The sequence below is a fragment of the Pelophylax lessonae genome, assembly GCF_965119305.1.
Source record: "Pelophylax lessonae genome assembly, chromosome: 4".
In the NCBI taxonomy this organism is placed as follows: Eukaryota; Metazoa; Chordata; class Amphibia; order Anura; family Ranidae; genus Pelophylax; species Pelophylax lessonae.
The window spans coordinates 239,894,087-239,913,723 of record NC_138771.1 but is presented as its reverse complement, the minus strand read 5'-3'; the positions used below and the strand labels follow the sequence as shown (position 1 = coordinate 239,913,723).

The window sequence follows — 19,637 nt, the reverse complement described above, 5'->3', positions numbered from 1 at the left end:
TCAGTCACTGCCCTCAGGGAGCTTACAATCTAAGGTCCCTAACTCACATTCTTACATACACATACTAGGGCCAGTTTAGACAGAAGCCAATTAACCTAACAGCATGTCTTTGGAGTGTGTCAACCAGAGTACCCAGAGAAAACCCACGCAGGCACAGGGAGAACATGCAAACTCCAGGCAGGTAGTGCCATGGTTGGGATTCAATACAAGTGTGATAATCACTTCATTCATAGTCTATTAACACTTCCCCCTTAAAGCCTGTACCTCAGTATGGGAAGAGAACAGGAGAAAGATTCTGGCATTGCACCCATGATACATTGATCCTGGGTGCAATATTTTGCACACTTCTGTGAAAAATAAATGAATGTACATTTTTTTTCCTCCAAAAATATGTGCATTACTTTTTTATGGTGGGCTAAGTCTTTAGCTCTGTTTAATAAGTGAATAAATTTATTTGTTCATGATTTTAAAAAGTCAGCTGCCCTGTGCTTTGTGCTTAACAATGTTGAGAAAATGAGGGGTTATGGTTTCAGTAGTTTAACAACTGAACAGAGCTATTCCTTGCCATTTTGGTCCACAAAAAACACATGGTGTCATACCACAAGAGGCAGCTGGAGGCTGAGCGCATTTTGGCGGATCTGTACAGTTGTGGTGTGTGTCAGTCTGTCATTGATTTATACAGGCTGCTGGCCCCAGCTGCACACCAACACCTGTGACTGACAGTCGCAAAAATACGCTCCTTTTTGACCATGTACAGCTCTCTGCTGTAAGTTAATAAGTTAGTAAGTTAATAAGTTAAAAAACCAAACTAAAGAAAATTCCCAGCTCAACTCGTCAACCAGTCAGCTGCCAACCGAATTATAACAGTTTGCCTTAAAAACAGGGGTTCAGTTAGCATATATTTGTATATACAAGCGTAAACTGCAGAGCCGCTCCAAGGCACCCTGATATTTCTGCAGTCCTGACCATTGTACATTTAGGAGAGCCTCCACAGTAGAAGCACATGCATTCTAATGGATAGATAGAGGGCAGGTGAGCCGGAGTTAGTCCACCCCTCCTTAAACTTACAGGGGCACACTGGATTCCCAGCAATAGCACAATGGCAGCAAAGGTGTCCAATGTGCCCCCTCATTAGTATACCATTAATAACAAACAAATGGCCCCCCTGTCCCCACTGGTTCTTATAATAAGTTGTCTCTTTTAACACATATATAAAATTATGTAATAATTATCACACCAGTTTTTCAGATAAATCTGAACAAAGTGCTTACCGAGTCCCCATTTTTCAACCATCTAATGGTGGGAGTTGGCTTCCCCTTGGCAATACAGGGCCAATGCAGGTCACTACCTATATCCCTTTCTGTATCATTTATATGTTCCACCCACTCTGGTGCAGCTGAAAGGCAAAATTTAAAAAAATGGAATTTATGTTTCGCAAATGCAGAGATTTACCAAATGTACTGTATAAGCAAGAACTCATCACATAAATTGCTTTTCTTTTATTTTCATTTTCACTTTCCAAGTACATGTAAACCCAATATCTTAAATCTCATGTTTAGCTTCAACATGTCAATGTCATTTCAAACGTAATTTTTAATATTTTCAAATATGCAGCTTTCATAAAGCAAATTCAGTGATTCTGTAACGAAACTTCCTGTTATAGGGTAACAATTGCCTCCCAGTTGTGCCTTTGAGTTTTCACCCTGTCACACCAGCTTCCAATGGAGGCTACAAGTGGCTGTTTTACCATACTTTACACAAGGCATGGTCCACTGTCGTCACAATCAAAAAAAGCTGCCCTGAGAAATGTCATGCATGAAAAGGCAGCAAGCGAAGAGGCTGAAGGAGACCAGCAGCACTAAGATGCAACAAAGGCTAAAAATTGCCTGATACAACTACTTTAACAGAATTTATTGTTAGCTAATGTCTCACTTTAATGGATTTTCCCATGGTAACATAAAATTGGACTCCTGTTATTCAGTGCAGTACAATGCTTTGACTATTCCTCATTTATAGGGGTCTGGTAATGAGGAATGGTAAGGGGTCAGCCTGCTACAAGATTTTTTTTTTTCTGGTCCCTAGCAATTTTTTCCCTATTTGCATCATGCATTTTGAGGGTGCAGGTGGGCAGGCCAGTACCATAACAACCAATGATGCATAGAGACCAAGACACAATTTCCTGCTATAGTGCCGGAGGAGGACCATCTCCACATCCCATCCTCTGTCCAATACTGCTCCACCTTCCGCCCTAAGTCATACTGCCACTGTGGTGAAGATGACTCTAATGTGAAGGGGGTACTCAGATGTGAAAAGATGGGCTTTGATGTACAAGGGGGCTCTGGTGTGAAGGTGTGGATTTGAAGTGGAGAGTGGCTCTAATGTAATGGCGGTTTCCTGATTTGAAATGGTGTCTCCAGTGTTAAGGGGGGACCCTTATGTTACAGGAGGGCTTCTAGTTTGAAGTTATTTTTTGGAGTGCGTTTATTCATTCATTTAAATTTATTCATTCATTTATAAAACAGTTTTGTTTTTTTGGCCCGGGAAAATTTATACAATATGTGATGTGGCCTTTGTACTAAACTTTTGGAAACCCCCTGTTCTACACACATTGTTTACTTCACTAATACCTAGAGCTGCAGCTTCAAATTTTACCGGTAGAGCAACAGTACCCGGTAAAAATACCTGGTAACTCTATATGTGATAAAAACATTTTCAATGAGAATCTTGCTTATAAGAGAGATGGGTCAGAAGCAGCAGTCCAACTCAAATTTATCCCAGAAAATCCCTTTTAAATGTCATTAGTAAATGCTCTTAAGTAGGGATGTAATTCTACTGCATTGCCTACGATCGCATGTGCAGCACAATCTGCTTGGCTTTATGTATGGATCATCTAACAAGCGTACGTGCCTTCAGTTAGTAATGAGATTTTTGCATTAAAACTAAGGTGTTTGTGTCAAGGTATGATCATAAATACAGTGTTAAAATGCAGAACTACTAGATAAAATCCACACTAGAAAGATAGCAGTAATAGGCCTGGCACTTTGATTTTAAGGAAAAATCTTTTTTTTCTTGTTTTTTTGTGTCCCTGATATCTAAATTTGCTTCATCTAATTGCCATGATCACCAATGTCACTGGGAAAGTGAGGTTAAGTCCAAAATTTAGGCATGAGGAATAGAGGGAAAATCTTCCAATGGGATGCAATATTACCGGCATCTTAAAAGGGTAGGTCCAGTCCCCCACAAAAAAAATAAATAAAAGTCAGCAGCTACAAATACTGTAGCTGCTGACTTTTAATATTAGGACACTTACCTGTCCCGGAATCCAGGGATGTCAGGAACATTAATTAGTGGATGTGTATGGACTATTTTTGAAGAATAGGGATATTGTTTAGAGCCACTTTATCTTTATTCACTATGCTGAGAAAACATTCTTTACTCCTTAAGTAAATACAGTAACTTTATAGTATTTAAGTAAAAAGGTCAGTGTGACAGCTAAGCAACTAGCATGCCTAGAAAGAAGTCATCAATGACAGCTTACATATTCCCACAGTACTCCTGAAGCAACCCTGTAGCAGGTATTTTTTTAACCTCCCTTTTCCTGTAAAAGAAAGCAATAAATACTGATCTCTCCCATGCTCAAGCTCCTGAACTCTGATCACTAGCACTGGTCCCCTGAATTGCACTGGATAACTGAAACTTGTGGGTGTGTTGGTCTCCTGGGTTACCCACAGCTCTCACTGGTTCTTTCCTTCTTTTTCTTTTTGCAAACGTATCTTTTTTTGATGTCTTCAGACTGGTCACGTGACACCCAGGATCCCCTTCATTTTCCCTTCTTCTCAAGCCCTGGGTCGTCTTCGATCATGCAATATTGTAATGACATCAGCACAACTCTCTATATATCATTACGCTGTGAGTGCAGGGTGCCGTAGTGACACCTCCCCCAGGGTAGGTCAATTGCATCCTGAACTCATAGGATGTCCTCATTCATTTAACCCAGAAGAATGATATTTAAATTCAGGAAACATTACTGCGGAGGGCAGTGCCAGGCAGCAGGTGACCATAGCAGCAAGAGTGAGATTTATATTCTCAAACGTCTTGGAAGACCATTTAAAAGAAAAATTAAGTGCAAAGTTGGGGTTTAGGCTTTTCAATAATTCACACAAGCAAATACATTATTGTGAGCTGGCTAACACCAATGTTCAGTAATCCTTCTACCTATTTTTATTAAATAATTTTTTTAAAAATATTAGGAAAAAGGTATAAATTTCTTACCTTGTACATGAACATATGCCCTGTTTGTATCTTTCCCCTTAATGTTCTCAGCCTCACACTCATATGTCCCTTCATCTTCTGGCTGTATGTTATAAATTTTTAGCACAGCTCCCGACTGACTAATTTCAGCTGTGGTAGGCATTGCTTCATTCAGCTTACGCCATCTGATTACAGGTACAGGGCTAAAAGTGAGAACATATATTAGTGTTTGTGGGAAAACAAATGTATCCCTTTTAATAAAATTACATCTCCCACAGACTTCTTAACAGAAACTTACCCACCTCTACTTGGCAGAACATTGGCATGTTAGGGTAAATAGTCACAAAATTAGAAAAGATGAATTTTGATTTACCTGTAAATTCCACATCTTGGTGTACAGTACAGGACACAGGGAACTTATTTATACACCATAGGCTAATGGCTTGTACCTTCAGGTGATTGGACACCGGCAAGCTTTTGAGGACATGCCCCCCCCTGTGGTGCCCCAACCCCACTCAGTGAGTCCTCAGTTATGTAGCAAGCAATGCAGAGTAACAAGGATAATTTAGGGAGGGTAGCCTGTCTCCTGTACTATACTCTAAAATATGGAATTTACAGGTAAGTCAAAATTCCTCTTATCTTAGCTGTACAGTGCAGAACACAGGCAACTCATTCATACACCATAGGACATCCTAAAACAACGAAAAAAAGGGCAAGAAACAGCTAGGCAACAAAACTGTGCCAACAAGCCCAACAACAACAAGGGTAAAACTTTGCAAATTTGAAAAAGGTTCGGAGTGGTGCTGCAAGAACCTTGTGGCTAAAACCCATACCATCAAAAGACAAAAAATCTAGCACCATCTAGACCAGGGGAAGGGACCTTTGGGAGGTGGAAATCTACTTGAATAACATGAAAGAGATCAAAGATCACTAGGGTTTGGCACCCTTTTTTTTTTTTGGAAGAAAATAACTAGCAAGGCCTAACTAAATAGTAAGGAAAAATTGGAAAATATAAAAAAATAAATGTCACTGTAAAAATATAAACTTACCACCTTACAAGTGAACAGTATCAGTCACTAGAGCATTGAACAGTGTCATAGTAGGGCACTGGACAATGTGTGGACAGTGTCAGTAGGTCAGTGGATGGTGTGTAGGCAGTGTCAGTAGGGCAGTGGAAGGTATGTGGATAGTGTCAGTAGGGCAGTGGATAGTGTCAGTAGGGCAGTGGATGGTGTCAGTAGGGCAGTGGATAGTGTCAGTAGAGCACTGGACATTGTAATTAAAGCAGTTGACAGTGTCATAAAAGCAATGGACAGGACAATAGGGCAGAGGAAGGTGTCAGTAGAGCAGTTAATGATGTTAGTAGTAGTAGTTAAATTTGTATTATTTTTTACAATTTTATTTTTACATTATTTTTTTAGTTCTTTTTTGCAGCCCTGTTGGGGGCCTCAGTGAAAAATTAGGGGCCTAAGCAGACCCATGATGTCTCACTTTTAAGACAGAGAAAAAAGATTGAGGACACAGTTCCCAATCTCCATCTCTGCAGCCTCAGCTGCACAGAATGAATAAACAGGAAGAGATCTACTCCCTGTTCATCCCCTGTTCACTCATGTGATCAGTGTACTGATCACTCGCTGTGCTCATTTACAAGTTACAACAAATTTACTGACCCCTTCTCCTGCTCATCATCCTAAAACAATCCCCCCGCAGCAGCCAGAGGGAGAAAAGGGAAAGTGCTGTGGGGGTAAGGGGGGCCAGGAGGGCACACGGGGGAGCCTGGCCAGCAGAAGAAAGAATTCCCTGGCCAGGAGGGGCAGCGGGGACAGAATTTACTGGAATAATCCCCTGTAATTTCCTCCTGAAACAGCTGGAAGCCGGTGGTAGGGAAAGGGGGAAAAGATGGCTTTCAGCTGCTGCAGGAGGAAAATACAGGGGATTAGTTCCTATAAATGCTGCCCCCCCGCCACCCATCCTGCCCAGGTTCCTGGGGTTGACAAGGAGGGATCCAATCTACTCATCACCAACCTAGAATGACGAGTAGATTGCGATCAACGGGTTACCGACCCCGATCTAGGCAGTCTGTCAGGAAGCTACAGAAACCCATCAGGCACACAGACGTGTGCAAGTGAAGGGTATTGCCCATGGAATGGTATCCAGGTGCGCGCATATGCACAGCAATGCATGTGCGCATATGTGCAGGAAGGCGCACACACGGTCCACAGTGTCCATTGGCGCAAGATAGTGTATTTAAAGGATCCTGTAATTTATCCGTTGCTGACCTGGCTTCCTTTGGTACCTCAATACTTGCTCATTGCTGACCCTGGCTTCCCCTTTGACTATGCTTCCATCTCCGGTTTGGCTCCACATTATTCCCGTGTGTCTGCTCTGGCGGTCCTTCATGCCAGCTCCAGTTGTCACGGTGTGTTCCTGTTTCAAACCTGCTGGGAGCTCTGACAAGCCATGCATCTAGAACCTGCAATTTCGGTGGAGTGCCCCTTTAACCTCAGCGGTCTACCCTGCATCGCCTCTGTTCCGGACCTGATGTCCTGCCTGAAGGGTTGAACTTAAGCTTTAAAGTTGAAGGTGCTCTGTATGTAAGGGACGTAGAAGCACTTGAAGGAGGGTTTTGTTACCTTTCTCTGTGGAAACAAAACTTTTCCACCTGTGACTTCTTTAATAAATTGGTAAAACGCCTCACCAAGCAGGCATCTTCCTTGAAAAGGCATATGTGTGAGGTGTCTTTTGCAGGCAGGTTCAGCTTGTTAGGCCTTTAGGCAGAGAATCCTGTGCATATGTGCAGAGAGAAGAGCCATTCTGGATATTTGTCTCATGACATATTCCAGGGTATCTACACACAAAAAAAGAGCAAATGTAAATGCTCAGCAACCACATGATCCAGAAAGACAGGGCCATGTCGGTTGCTCATTGTCCTGGTCCAGTTAGCTGCAGTTTGACATACTGAAATAGCAGCCAAAGCTAGTTGCAGGGCTGGGTCTGCCAGGACAAAGAGGAGTTCCGCCCCCCCCCCCCTCCAAAAAATAAAAGTCAGCAGGTACACATACTGTAGCTGCTGACTTTTAAATTAGGACACTTACCTGTCCTGGAATCCACCGATGTTGGCACCCCAGCCGATGCTTCCATCGGCTGTCAGGTGCTGCCGCTGCCTTTGCCAGTAAGGGAACCCAGCAGTGAAGCCTTGCGTCTTCACAGCCGGTTCCCCACTGCGTACTGCACACTCTTACTTGCCTGGCAGCAAGGGAAGGAGGAGAAAGGAGGAGGGGGGCCGAACTGGTTATGTACCTCGCCGCAGGGAGGTCCAACAGAAGTGGGGACAGGGCACCAGTAAAAAACAGGTACCCGCTTCCCCCCTGAAAGGTGCCAAATGTGGCACCAGGGAGGGGGAGGAATATAGATAAGAGGAGGTTCCACTTTTGAGTGGAACTCCGTTTCAAGAGCGTCTCAATTTTTCTGTCCACAGAATTTTTAAAAGATGGAACATCTTCAACAGGTACAGTGAGATGTTTGTTTAGCACAATGATTCCAGGGTCAACCATGGGGATAAACAATTTCTTTGTAAACTCTTTCTCAACTGGATAGAGTTTAGCAAAGATTTTTGGGGGAGTAAAAATCCTTTCAAGAGTTTTCCAATCATCATAGACAGCTCAATCTATCTGTTCCTGAACAAGGAATGTTTTGCAGGCCCTGGCAGTTCTCTTTGTGGCCAAAGGGGATTGGCAATATGAAGGGGAGTCTACCTGTACAATACCAAGGCTTTTGCATACAGAGGCAACAAGTTTTCCAACATTAGCTAGCATATTTCAGGAAGCTCCCTCTTTAATATGGTGACAGTGAGAAAAACCCTCTGCAGCTTCCTCCAACAATATCCTAGGACCTAACTCCAGTTGCGAAACAGGTATTGGTGAAGAGGCAGGGCGTTTGAGGTCTGGACAAGGATGACTGCCTTAAAGCCATAATCTGTTCTAGAAATTGTGAGAGACACAGAAAATTCTTTTGTCAAATAGGCCACTTGTTGCGTCCCTGAAATAGAACTAGAGTCAGATGATGTGGCTGGTGTTAAGACTGGTTCAGGCTCCAATGCAAAGGACACATCATCACTCTGAGGCTAAGTTTTTAGTGGGCCTTCGGCAGGACGAATGTTTACCTGCTGCTTAGGCCCCTTTCATATGGAGTGGATTACATTCTGATCAGCAAGGGATCAGCTCACAGATTCCCTGAAATCTGAGAACAGCAGGCAGAATAACACACCCGTGTCCACTTCTTTCTGTAGAGCAAACACAGACAGAGCCTGCTCTTCTCTTTGAGTAAACAGACTCTGCTTTATACCCAACTATACAATCTACCTAAAGAGGATGGATTCCCCCTCTGTTTTTTTAGTGAACTGGGCCAGACCCAGAGGCAGGTCCAAATAGTCCAAATACACCTGCTTGTCTATAGTAATGCATGGACCTTCCGATCAGGTTCGACTGAAAAACTGACAGGCCGGCCTGATCAGATTACATATGTGAAAGAGGCCTTAGAGTTATCTCCTATTTCACCTGGCCTCCGCCATAGACAAGTATGTGGTAACCCAGATGTAGACCATCTTGCAGAAGATCCTTGTGACGAAAGGACAGGAGAAAGCACCTGAGTACTTTATAAAGACTTTAGGTGGAAGTGTTAAAGTGCGTTAGGTGGTGTGAGCTAACACTTGGTCATCCATCTGAGACTAAGCTCTGAATGGATAAACTTAAGCATCAAGTATGAAAAGATTGAACCATAAAGTGGAAACTTTACAAACAAAGCCCCATTTTACACAGTAACAATCAAACATACGGGGTGACCCTGCCTTACCTATTCACAATGCTGGACTGTATATAATATAAAGTTCAGGCTTTGCCACCATGGTGGATTTACTCCCAAAGGGGTCTGCAGTGACTGGGTTCCACTGTGATGGACCTTGGCCCTGGACCTATATAGCATCCTACAGCTCACGCAATGCATTGCACCAAGTGACATTCAGGATCCAGTGCCCAAAGCAACTTTACAGGCCACCATGGGCATCCGCAGGTAGGGGCAAGGGGGGGGCATTTACCCACCCCCCCTGAAATCAACTTCCCTTTTCAAGAGGTTGTTAAGCCAGTTTATACCTTCCTGTCTAGCCTGTTTAATAATCCTGTGCGCCTGTGTTTTAAAAAAATAAGCCGTTTTTTACCAGTTTTCAGAGGGCCGAGCGCCGCTCACGTGACCCGCTGGCTCTCTCCTCTCCCTGTGTGACAGCTGTCTGCAGAGGGTGGGGCCAAGGATTCCTCACTGATGTCAGTCGGGAGGGGAGGAGGAGGGGAGAGGAGGAGAGAGGTGGCAGGGCACGTGAGCAGTGAGTGGCGCTCTGAAAACTGGTAACGAATGGCTTATTTTTATAAAGACACTGGGGCACACAGGATTATTAAACAGACTGTAGACAGGATAAGAAACTTTAAATTAAACTACAGCAGCAGGAGGGTAGGGGGGGTGGGTGGGCACTGACATGGGAGCAGACAGGGAGGGAGAGAGGGGGGAGAGAGAACAGAGGAGGACAGGAGGGCTGCAGGTGACCGAGGCACTTAAACTGACCACAGTGTCAGGGCTCAGAAGCCATGGTATATGGTGGTCAGTTTACAGAGGGAGGACATAGCCAGGCAGGATCAGCCAGGTATGTTAGGTGATAGAAGGGTCAAAATGACACAGCAAAGCACTGTGATGTATAACATGCTTTAAGTGAACAGGATCATTTTCTTTTTTTTAGGTTAACAAATGCTTTAAGAATAGGTGCTGCTGTTTGCTCTTTATAAATACATACTCAAAAAAGGTATAATGACTAAGCCCCTCCCCTTTATGACATTTGTTGAAAAGGGGCGGAGCATGGGTGAGCTTAAAATTATGCCCCCCCCCTGAAAAAAGTTCTGCGGACGCCCATGCAGGCCGCCCCCACATTGTTGGGTCTGGGTACAATTCCCAAGGTTTTACCGAAGTTGCACCGATGCAGATACACTGCTTCTGTAGAGAGTGAGGTTGATTAAAGAAAACTTGAGGAAATATTAAAAGAAAATAATACAGTGGTGAATCTGTTTTTTCTGGAAGGAAAAGAGGTTCATCTCCCACAGACAATAGCCCTCACAGAGTGGGGTTGGGTTATATGTGAGGAGCCACAGGGGGGCATGTCCTCAAAACTTTGTTAGTGTCTAATTACCTGAGGGTAGGATAACATAAGCCAAGTTATATGAATAGGTTGACTGTGTCCTGTACTGTAAGATTAGGATGGATTATTGCAGAGGAATAAAAAAAAAAAAAAATCTCTTTAAAAATAACACATTTCTTTTCCAAAGTATACTACTTGGAAATATTTGTAAAAAGCCAGAATGTTAATCTTTTTCTGTATAAAGTAGGAGAGGATCAGAGCCTCTGTTGTTATTTCTGTGTCCCCACTGTGAAGTTTTTTTATTAGCTCAATCTTCGGGAATACAGGTAATAAAAAATCTCAGCAGTTCTAACCCTTCCATATTAGTAAACAAGTGTTTTTCTGCTGTTTTTATTACCGATTCCTTTCACTTCTTGCACTGGTGACAATGCAGAACTGAATGTAAACCTCTCCAGTGGAAGCACAGACAGTAACTGAAACCTGCAGATTTACGCCCCTTTCACACGGGCGGGCCGATAGGGTCCGCCAGTCAGTTTTTTAGGCAGACCCGATCAGACCATCCATTGCCCTCTATAGAACGGCAGATGTCAAAGGAAATGTGTCTGTTGCCACCCGCTGAGATGTGATCCCATCCTATCCCCTAAAAACAGACCACTTGGTGGATTGAATCAGATGACAGTTGGATGGAAACAGACAGGTGGTATGTGTCCATCCAACCGCCCATAGAGGAAAGCGTGCTGTCTGTGTCCACTACGCATAAGTGAAGTGGACACAGACCTGTCATCTGCTTGCTCAACAGGTATCAGCAGATTCTCCCCACTGAGCAGGGGAATTCGCTGGCGGAGTCCGCCCATCTAAAAAGGGCTATAGGGTTCCAAATTAAATTAAACACTTATCTGTAATTATGTTCTTTCCATAAAAAGAGCTATGTTTATGTAATTTTTCAGCATTTATAAATTCATTGTGCTAATGTAATACTTACTTTCCCAAAGCAAAACACTCCAGTGTCACATTTTGTTCCTTCAGAGCATAAATATCTGAGAATCCAATTTGAATATCTGCGGCATAGCGTTTTGCAGCTACAATACAAAGACAACAAATAACATCTGACATCAACAACAAAATTCAGCCATTACATGTCAAAAACAGCACCTTTGCTAAACAATGGGGTTGATTTACTCAAGGCAAATAGATTGTGCACTATGGAAAGGGCAGCTGCTTCAGAGCTTAGTAAATAAACATAAGTTCTGCTGACTTCCATCATCCAATCATGTGCATGCAAAACATTTTTTTGCGTTTTCTTTTTCATTTTCCTTGCATTGGGTACTCTTTACAAAGTGAATCTTTACCTAATTTACTAAGTTTTGGAGCAACTGCACTTGCAGAGTGCACAGTCTATTTGCCTTTAGTAAATAAACTCAAATGTATAAATGTCCAGTAAACACCATCTACTTTTAAGCAAACGCCTTTTTTGGTTTGTTTTCTGAAAAGTGGGATTTTAGGTTTAGGGCTATATATATATATATATATATATATATATATATATATATATATATTTCACTGTGTAAAATGTGTGGCAATGCTGTAAAGCAAGAATGCTTTCAAAAATATATATTTCAATTGTTTATATATATATATCTATATCTGTTTATATCAATTTACAAAATGCAAAGAAAAATCAAAATCAAATGAAATCAAATCAATATTTTGTGTGACTACCCTCTGGCTTCAAACCAGCATTAATTCTTACACTTTTACACTTGCACAAAGTCAGGTATTTTGTAGTATTAGAGTCAGTTGTATGATTAACTAATTATACCAAGCAGGTGCTAATGATCATCAATTTCATACTTAGGTTGAAACACAGTCATTAACTGCAACAGAAACAGCTGTGTAGGAGGCTTAAAACTAGATGAGGAACAGCCAAACTCTGCTACTAAGATGAGGTTCTGGAAAACAGTTTAATGTCACAAGTTATACACCATGGCAAGACTGAGCACAGCAGCAAGACACACGGTAATGATACTGCATCAGCAAGGTGTCTCCCAGGCAAACATTTCAAACCAGAATGGGGTTTCAAGATTTGCTGTTCAAGCTCTTTTAAAGAAGCACAAAGAAACAGGCAATATTGAGGACCATAGACGCAGTGGTCGGCCAAGGAAAGGTAAAGTGGTTGTAAAAGCAGAAGGTTTTTTTTACCTTACTGCATTCTGTGCACTAAGATAAAAAAAAAAAAACCTGTTGCATGCAGCTCTCATCTTGTCTTATGGATACACAGAGCAGAGGTCAGGAACGAGCATGCATGTCAGCAGGGAGGAGCCAGGAGCACTGGAGGTGGACCTGAGAAGATCCAGGCTGCTCTATGCAAAAACCACTGCACAGAGCAGGTAGGTATAACATGTATTGTAATTTAACAAAAAGACAAAAAAAAAAAAACCCTTTACAATCACTTTAATGCAGCAGCAGATGAAAGAAACATCATGCTTACTTCCTTTTGACCTCGGAAGATGTCCAGAATTGCCATCAGTACAGAATTGGTGGAAACCAGTGGGACCCAGGAACACCCATCTACTGTCCAGAGAAGTCTAGCCAAAAGTGATCTTCATGGAAAAATTGCCTCCAAAAGCCATACCCCTGACGTGGAAGCAAATCGAAGCGACTCAACTATGCATAAAAACATAGGAACTGGGGTGCAGGCAAATAGAAGTATACGCTCTGGACTGATATATTATAAATATTTGGCTGCAGCAGCTTGTTTGCTGAAGGACCGGAGAGTGGTACAATAATGAGTGTCTGAAGTCAACAGTGAAGCATGATGGAAGTTCCTTGCAAGTTTGGGGCTGCATTTCCGCAAATGGAGTTGGAGATTTGGTCAGAAGCAATGGTGTACTCAATGCTGAGAAATACAGGCAGATACTTATCCATCATGCCATGCTATCAGGGAGGCATATGATTGGCCCCAAATTTATTCTGCAGCAGGACAATGACCCCAAATGTACAGCTAGTGTCATTAAGAAAAATCTTCGGTGTAAAGAAGAACAAGCAGTCCTGGAAGTGATGGTTTGGCTACCAAAGAGCCCTGATCTCAACATCATAAAGTCTGTCTGGTATTACCATGAAAAGACAAAGGTAGCCTACATCCACAGAAGATCTGTGGTTAGCTCTCCAAGATGTTTTGGCACAACCTACCTGCCGAGTTCCTTCAAAAACTGTATGCAAGGGTACCTAGAAGAATTGATGATGTTTTGAAAGCAAAGGGTGGTCACACCAATTATTGATTTGAATTTATCTTCTGTTCATTTACCACTATAAAGAGGCCATACACCCTGGCTTCAGTATGGCGGCGGTTCCCCATCCGGAGAGGACACCATGGACACATAGTACAGAGCTGTTTAAAGGTATTTACTCTGAATTAGCCTACTTCACTTTAGACTGAATACGAAGTTGTTCTTTGGCAGTATATATAATATCATTTTATTTATATTTACTACAGGCAATCCACACACCACCTTTATATGGTATAACTTATGGGCTTCACCCATTTAGTTATAGGGAAATGCTCTCATTATTTTGAGTGCTTGGTAAGACGCTATGCCCTTTGGCTACCTTCCTTTCTCCCCCCCCTTCTTTTGTGGCTGGTTTAACCATTTTTTTAAAGTGCACTATCTGATTTATACACTTAGACTACTATTCACCAAATATCTTTTGTGCTCTGGTGACTACCTTCCTGCATGTCTCCATATCCGGTTGGGGGTTGTTTATGGTCTCCTTATGGGCTCATCACCTACACAGCAGATACCTCGTCCTCACTTCCTGCCATACTATTATCTACACGGCAGCTTCCTTTCCTCGTATAATCTTGGATTAGTTGTTTGACCACATCCTGTAGCTAGATATTAACTGGTTTATTATACCTTAACTTAGGTGACAGCCAGGTTCTTACCAATCCTGGGCCAGCTCTTTTTCATATGATACCGAGCTCTGACTAGCCCATGAGTGTCCCTTCGTTATTAACTACCAATTATTCTGCTGTGACTTCTGTCCTGCATAACAAATATACAGGTATGTATAAAACCACCTGCTCTTGTTCGTTGGTATTTTTATCACCCATAAATATATAATTATAGATCTTTACTGTGTGGTCCCCCACATGTGATCAATTGGTGAGCCTCCGGGGTGCATTGCCCGTTGCGCCCATGGGGGTTTTACCGCCCATCCGCATGTATATTCCCAACCAGTGATTGGATATGTTACCACCAACATACAGGCGGTCCTTAAATTTTATAGGATAACACTCGTTTGTGAATAATATATATTTCTAATAACAACACCTTTTGTTTTATACAGAATCCCTCTACAATACTTACAATTAGGCTCCAGACAAAGCCTCTACATGAGGCGAAACATGTTGAGCAATTGAACCATTACTCTTTGTCACCATTATCTGATCTTGTGTGGGACGGTGCCTGCCATTGGACTGACCTCTGACAGGATCCCCGTTACGTATTTACAGTCTTTATTATGGCTAACAGCATTGTAACTGTGTAGAATCACACCTATTAGAACTGCTGTATGTTATACAGATGATTGGTGAGCCGTTTAGGCCCTAATCGGTTCTATATTGTATATGTTCTCATTATTTGTTTTTTGCTCCCTTTTTCCTCCCCCTTTTGTTTTCGTTTTATGGAATTTGAATAAATATTGATTTTAATTACTTTATGTGCCTGGAAAATCCTTCCTTCCCAATCTTCCATGTTCTCTATTTTTCATTTTGTTAATTGATAAAAAAAACAAAAACTATTAACACTTCAATTTCTACAAGCATTCTTAATTTACAGCAATTTTTAAACACCTGCCTAAAACATTTGTACAGTAGTGTATATGTATGAAAGATGGTATACCGGTGTCTAAATTTCATAGGGAGGCAACTCTAAAGATGTTAATTCAGAATTCAAGAAGTAGAGTGTCTGACAAATTCTACAGAGATAGAGTATTTAAAGTGGAAGTCAGGGCTCTAACCAACTAGGGCTAAAATGTCTCCCACCTACCTCCTAACTCCTATCATAACTACCCTGTACAAGGAAGATGCCTATACTTACCGATTCTCAAAGTGCTCTGGTCCGGTCACTTGTTCTCCCCAGGGGCCAGCTTTAGGGGAGAGGAGCAGCCGCCAGCAATGGAAAGAATGCTGATAGGCTTACTATGGGACACCCGTTGTTGGCTGTCCCTCCTCTCCCATGAAGTCGCCATTGGGAGCCGATCACCTGACCAGACCGGAGCAATCTGGAAATAGGTACGTTTAAGCATCTTCCTTTTTACAGTGTAGTTAGAATAAGAGTTAGGAGGGGGTGGAAGCAGTTTTAGGCTTAGTTAGTCAGAGCCTGGTCTTCCACTTTAAAATGTGCAAAAACGGAAAATACCAGAGTTTTCACTCTCCAGTTTTAGTAAATTAACCACACTGATTTATTTATAAAAATGCTCATAATGCTCAAAGCTTTAGCAAACCAAAGTAATCCATGATAACCATCCCGTTTAGTGTAGTTAAATCAGAAAAATAATAAATTGGGTTACTATGCACAACTCCCCTTTGAATATACCCACTGCACTATTGATTACCATATTAAAAATGCTCATTTATCCTATGGTGTCTAGCTTTGACATTTGATGTTTATAATCAGTGCAAGTAAAAATGTATACATCTGTAAATAAATATTATAATGACAATGATATATCACTTGTATATTGTATGTTGTAGAGAGATACCTACATTCTGTTTGGGGCAACAGTGAAGTATATTTGCTAAAGACACTTTTTGTGATTGAAGGACTGTTTACAAAACAAGAGTAATTTCCTTTGTCTGACTGTTCCACTTTTGCAATATACAAATTTCCATTTGTCTGGGTAACAAATCTGCGTTTATCCACATTAATAAAATTTGGAAATTCATTTAGGATCCATCTGTAATTAAGGTCATCTGTGTGAGAACGAGAGAAATAAAAGTCTGTTAAATGCCAATTTGAAATACTTTTATACAGTGAAATTGTCTGTTTTATACGGTAAAAGAGCTGCTTATCCTCATGCACTACAAAATTGAAAAAAAATTGCATTCTGCACAAAAATTTGTATTTTGTATATTTTTAATTCATACTTACCTGTACAATCCATTTCTTGAAGTACATCACGGGACACAGAGCCATAAATAATAACATATGGGTTATATAGGCCACCTATAGGTGAAGGACACTGGCAACCAATCAGAATTGATAACCCCCTATATAACCCCTCCCACACAGGAAGTACCTCAGTTTTGTAGCAAGCAATAAAAGACCCCATAAAAGAGGGGAGGGACCTCTGTGTCCCGTAATGTACTTCAAGAAATAAAAATAATTTTTTCTTTTCGTACATCATGGGACACAGAGCCATACATCATAACATATGGGACGTCCCAAAGCAATGCATCTGAGGTGAGGGGGACACCAAAAAATACCGCCATCTGACCCTTAACAGAAGGATTACACCGCCGCCTGCAGTACACTGCGGCCAAAAGCAGACTCCTCCTGGGTCCCAACATCCACTATATAGAAACGAATGAACGTATGCACCGACGACCAAGTCGCGGCCTTGCAAATCTGAGCCGTAGAGGCTTGATGGCGATGTGTCCAAGAGGCACCTACTCGTCTGGCAGAATGTGCCTTTACAGCAAAAGGTAGAACCTTTCCTACTAAACCATACACCTGGGTAATAACCTGGCGAATCCAACAGGAAATCATAGATTTAGATGCTGCCAACCCCTTCCTGGGGCCTTCTGGCAGCACAAACAAGCTCTCGGTCTTACGAATACGAGCTGTTTCCTGTAAATAAAATTTAAGTGCACGCATTACTTCAAGGGAATGCAGTAACTTTTCCTCCTCTGAGTGAGGATCTGGAAAAAAAGAAGGTAGTATAATGTCTTGATTCAAATGAAAGGAGGACACTACCTTGGGCAAAAAATCTGGGTGAGGACATAAAATCACCCTATCTTGATAAAATATCAAGAATGCCTCTTTACAAGAAAGAGCTGCTAGTTCTGATACTCTTCTAGCCGAAGTTATCGCAATCAAAAAGACCAGTTTCTTGGTCAAAAGAACCAAAACTGCCAACACCAAATTTAAGTCCCAAGGACACCACGGTGGCTTCACTTGAGGAAGCAAACGCAATATTCCCCGGACGAAGGTTTGAACCAACGAATGGGAAGCGATTGGTTCCTGGAAAAAAAATGATAAAGCTGAAATCTGCCTTTTAATTGTGCTCAGGGCTAATTTCATTTCTACTTCTGCTTGTAGGAAGGATAGAATTCTCCCAATGATATGAGAGACTCCCTATTCCCTAGTCACCACCTTCCAGGTCACTGGAAGAAAGGATTTCCCCTTCTCCAGATTTCTGGTCTACAACCACCAATTCAGACTCCGTTGTACACTTGGTAGAAGAGTTATGAACCGGTCCAACGACTGAGTTTATCCGTTCCACGCAGACAGAATGTTGTTCTTCAAGGGTCCGGCATGGAATTGAGCATAGGGAATTGCCTCGAATGTGGACACCATCTTCCCCAGTAATGTCATGCAAAGACATATAGATGGATAGCTCAGTCTTACTATAGACCGAACCTGAGTCTTCAGGTCTGAGACCCTTCTTGCTGGCAAGAATATCTTTGCCGGCACTGTGTCGACAAGAAGCCCCAGGTATTCCAGATGCTGGACTGACTGTAATGCTGACTTTGCTAAGTTCTGTATCCAACCCAGACATTAAAAAAATGTACAGTCTGAATAATATTTTGGCTTAGAGCTGACACAGATTGATCTATTAGTAATAGATCGTCCAGATATCCTATAATTGATATCCCTCGGGACCTTAGAACAGCCAATACTGGAGCTAGGATCTTTGTGAACACTCTTGGTGCTGTGGCCAACCCGAAGGGCAGGGCCACAAAATGAAAGTGATGGTTTCCAATCGCAAAACGCAGGAACCTTTGATGGGTCTGAAATATAGGCACATGAAGATATGCATCCTTGATGTCTATGGATGCGAGGAATTCCTCTCCCTGCAGGGAGGTTACGACTGAACAAACAGATTCCATGTGGAACGAACGAATGTTCAGAAACTGATTCAGCGCCTTGAGATCCAAAATAGGTCTCACATCCCTGTTTGGTTTGGGGATTACGAATATGTTTGAGTAAAACCCCTGAAACCTTTCCTCTTCTGGAACCTCAGTTATCACCCTCTGAGCTCTCAGTTGGTCCAATGCCTGAATGAGAGAACTTTCTTTTAGGGGATCTGTTGGTATACTTGACCTCACAAACCGAGGATGCGGGAACACCTGGAATTCCAGCTTGTATCCCTGTGAAATGGTCGAGACAACTCAGTAGTCTTGAATCAACTCCACCCATGCCCCTGAGAACCACAGGAGCCTTCCCCCCCACACAAGCAAGTGGGGGCGCTCCTTCACTGAGAGGCCTTAGGAGAAGCTAGCCAGTAATTTTTACAAGGTAATTTTGCAGACCAGCTCTTTAACCACAGGAATATGTGCATATGCACTGTCATCAGCGCAAATCGTGACATTTGCCTCATGGAGTCCGTAACAGCATCTACTGCGAAAAAAAAAAGTGCGAGGTAGATCTGACAGATCCTCCACAGACTCTCCTTGAGAAGGAACCATCTTAGATACTCGCTTTATACGGTCTTTCAAAGACTGACACACTTCTATGGTTGCTACTGCTGGTTGTACTGCAGAACCTGCAACCGCAAAGAAGGCCTTCAATAAAGATTCCAACTTTTTATCCGCTAGATCTTTAAAAACCTGGGCATTATCCACAGGACAGGTTAAATTCTTGTTAACCGAAGAAATGGCTGCATCCACAGTAGGAATATTCCATTTCTTAGAAAACTTATTCTCCATAGGATATAACAATGAAAACCTTTTAGGAGGAACAAACATCCTATCTGGATGATCCCAGTCATTATACACTTTTTGTTCCAAGAGTGGATGAATGGGAAAAGACCGATGAGGAGGGCGCAGTGAGCCAAGGGAACACAACACTGATTTACCAAAGATACAGGACCTATTAGTGCCAGTAACATACACCCACAGTGACTCACACAACCCAGCTGCTGATGCTCTGTGTCCCCTTTCAGACTAGCAGAGGCCAGTGTGTTGGAAACCGTTCCTTGCAGAATG

General features: G+C 42.2%; 1 protein-coding gene across 1 annotated transcript in view; it reads right to left on the bottom strand.

Annotated features, from left to right (window-relative positions):
* CNTN1 (contactin 1) overlaps positions 1–19,637 on the bottom strand; it is a 279,141-nt gene that overhangs the window by 79,701 nt on the left and 179,803 nt on the right. The window contains exons 7-10 of the mRNA XM_082252863.1: positions 16,194–16,400; positions 11,409–11,505; positions 4,273–4,454; positions 1,272–1,396 (exon numbers count right to left, since the gene is read on the bottom strand). Coding sequence (XP_082108989.1) covers positions 1,272–1,396; positions 4,273–4,454; positions 11,409–11,505; positions 16,194–16,400 — 611 coding nt within the window. The remainder of the gene's footprint in view (positions 1–1,271; positions 1,397–4,272; positions 4,455–11,408; positions 11,506–16,193; positions 16,401–19,637) is intronic.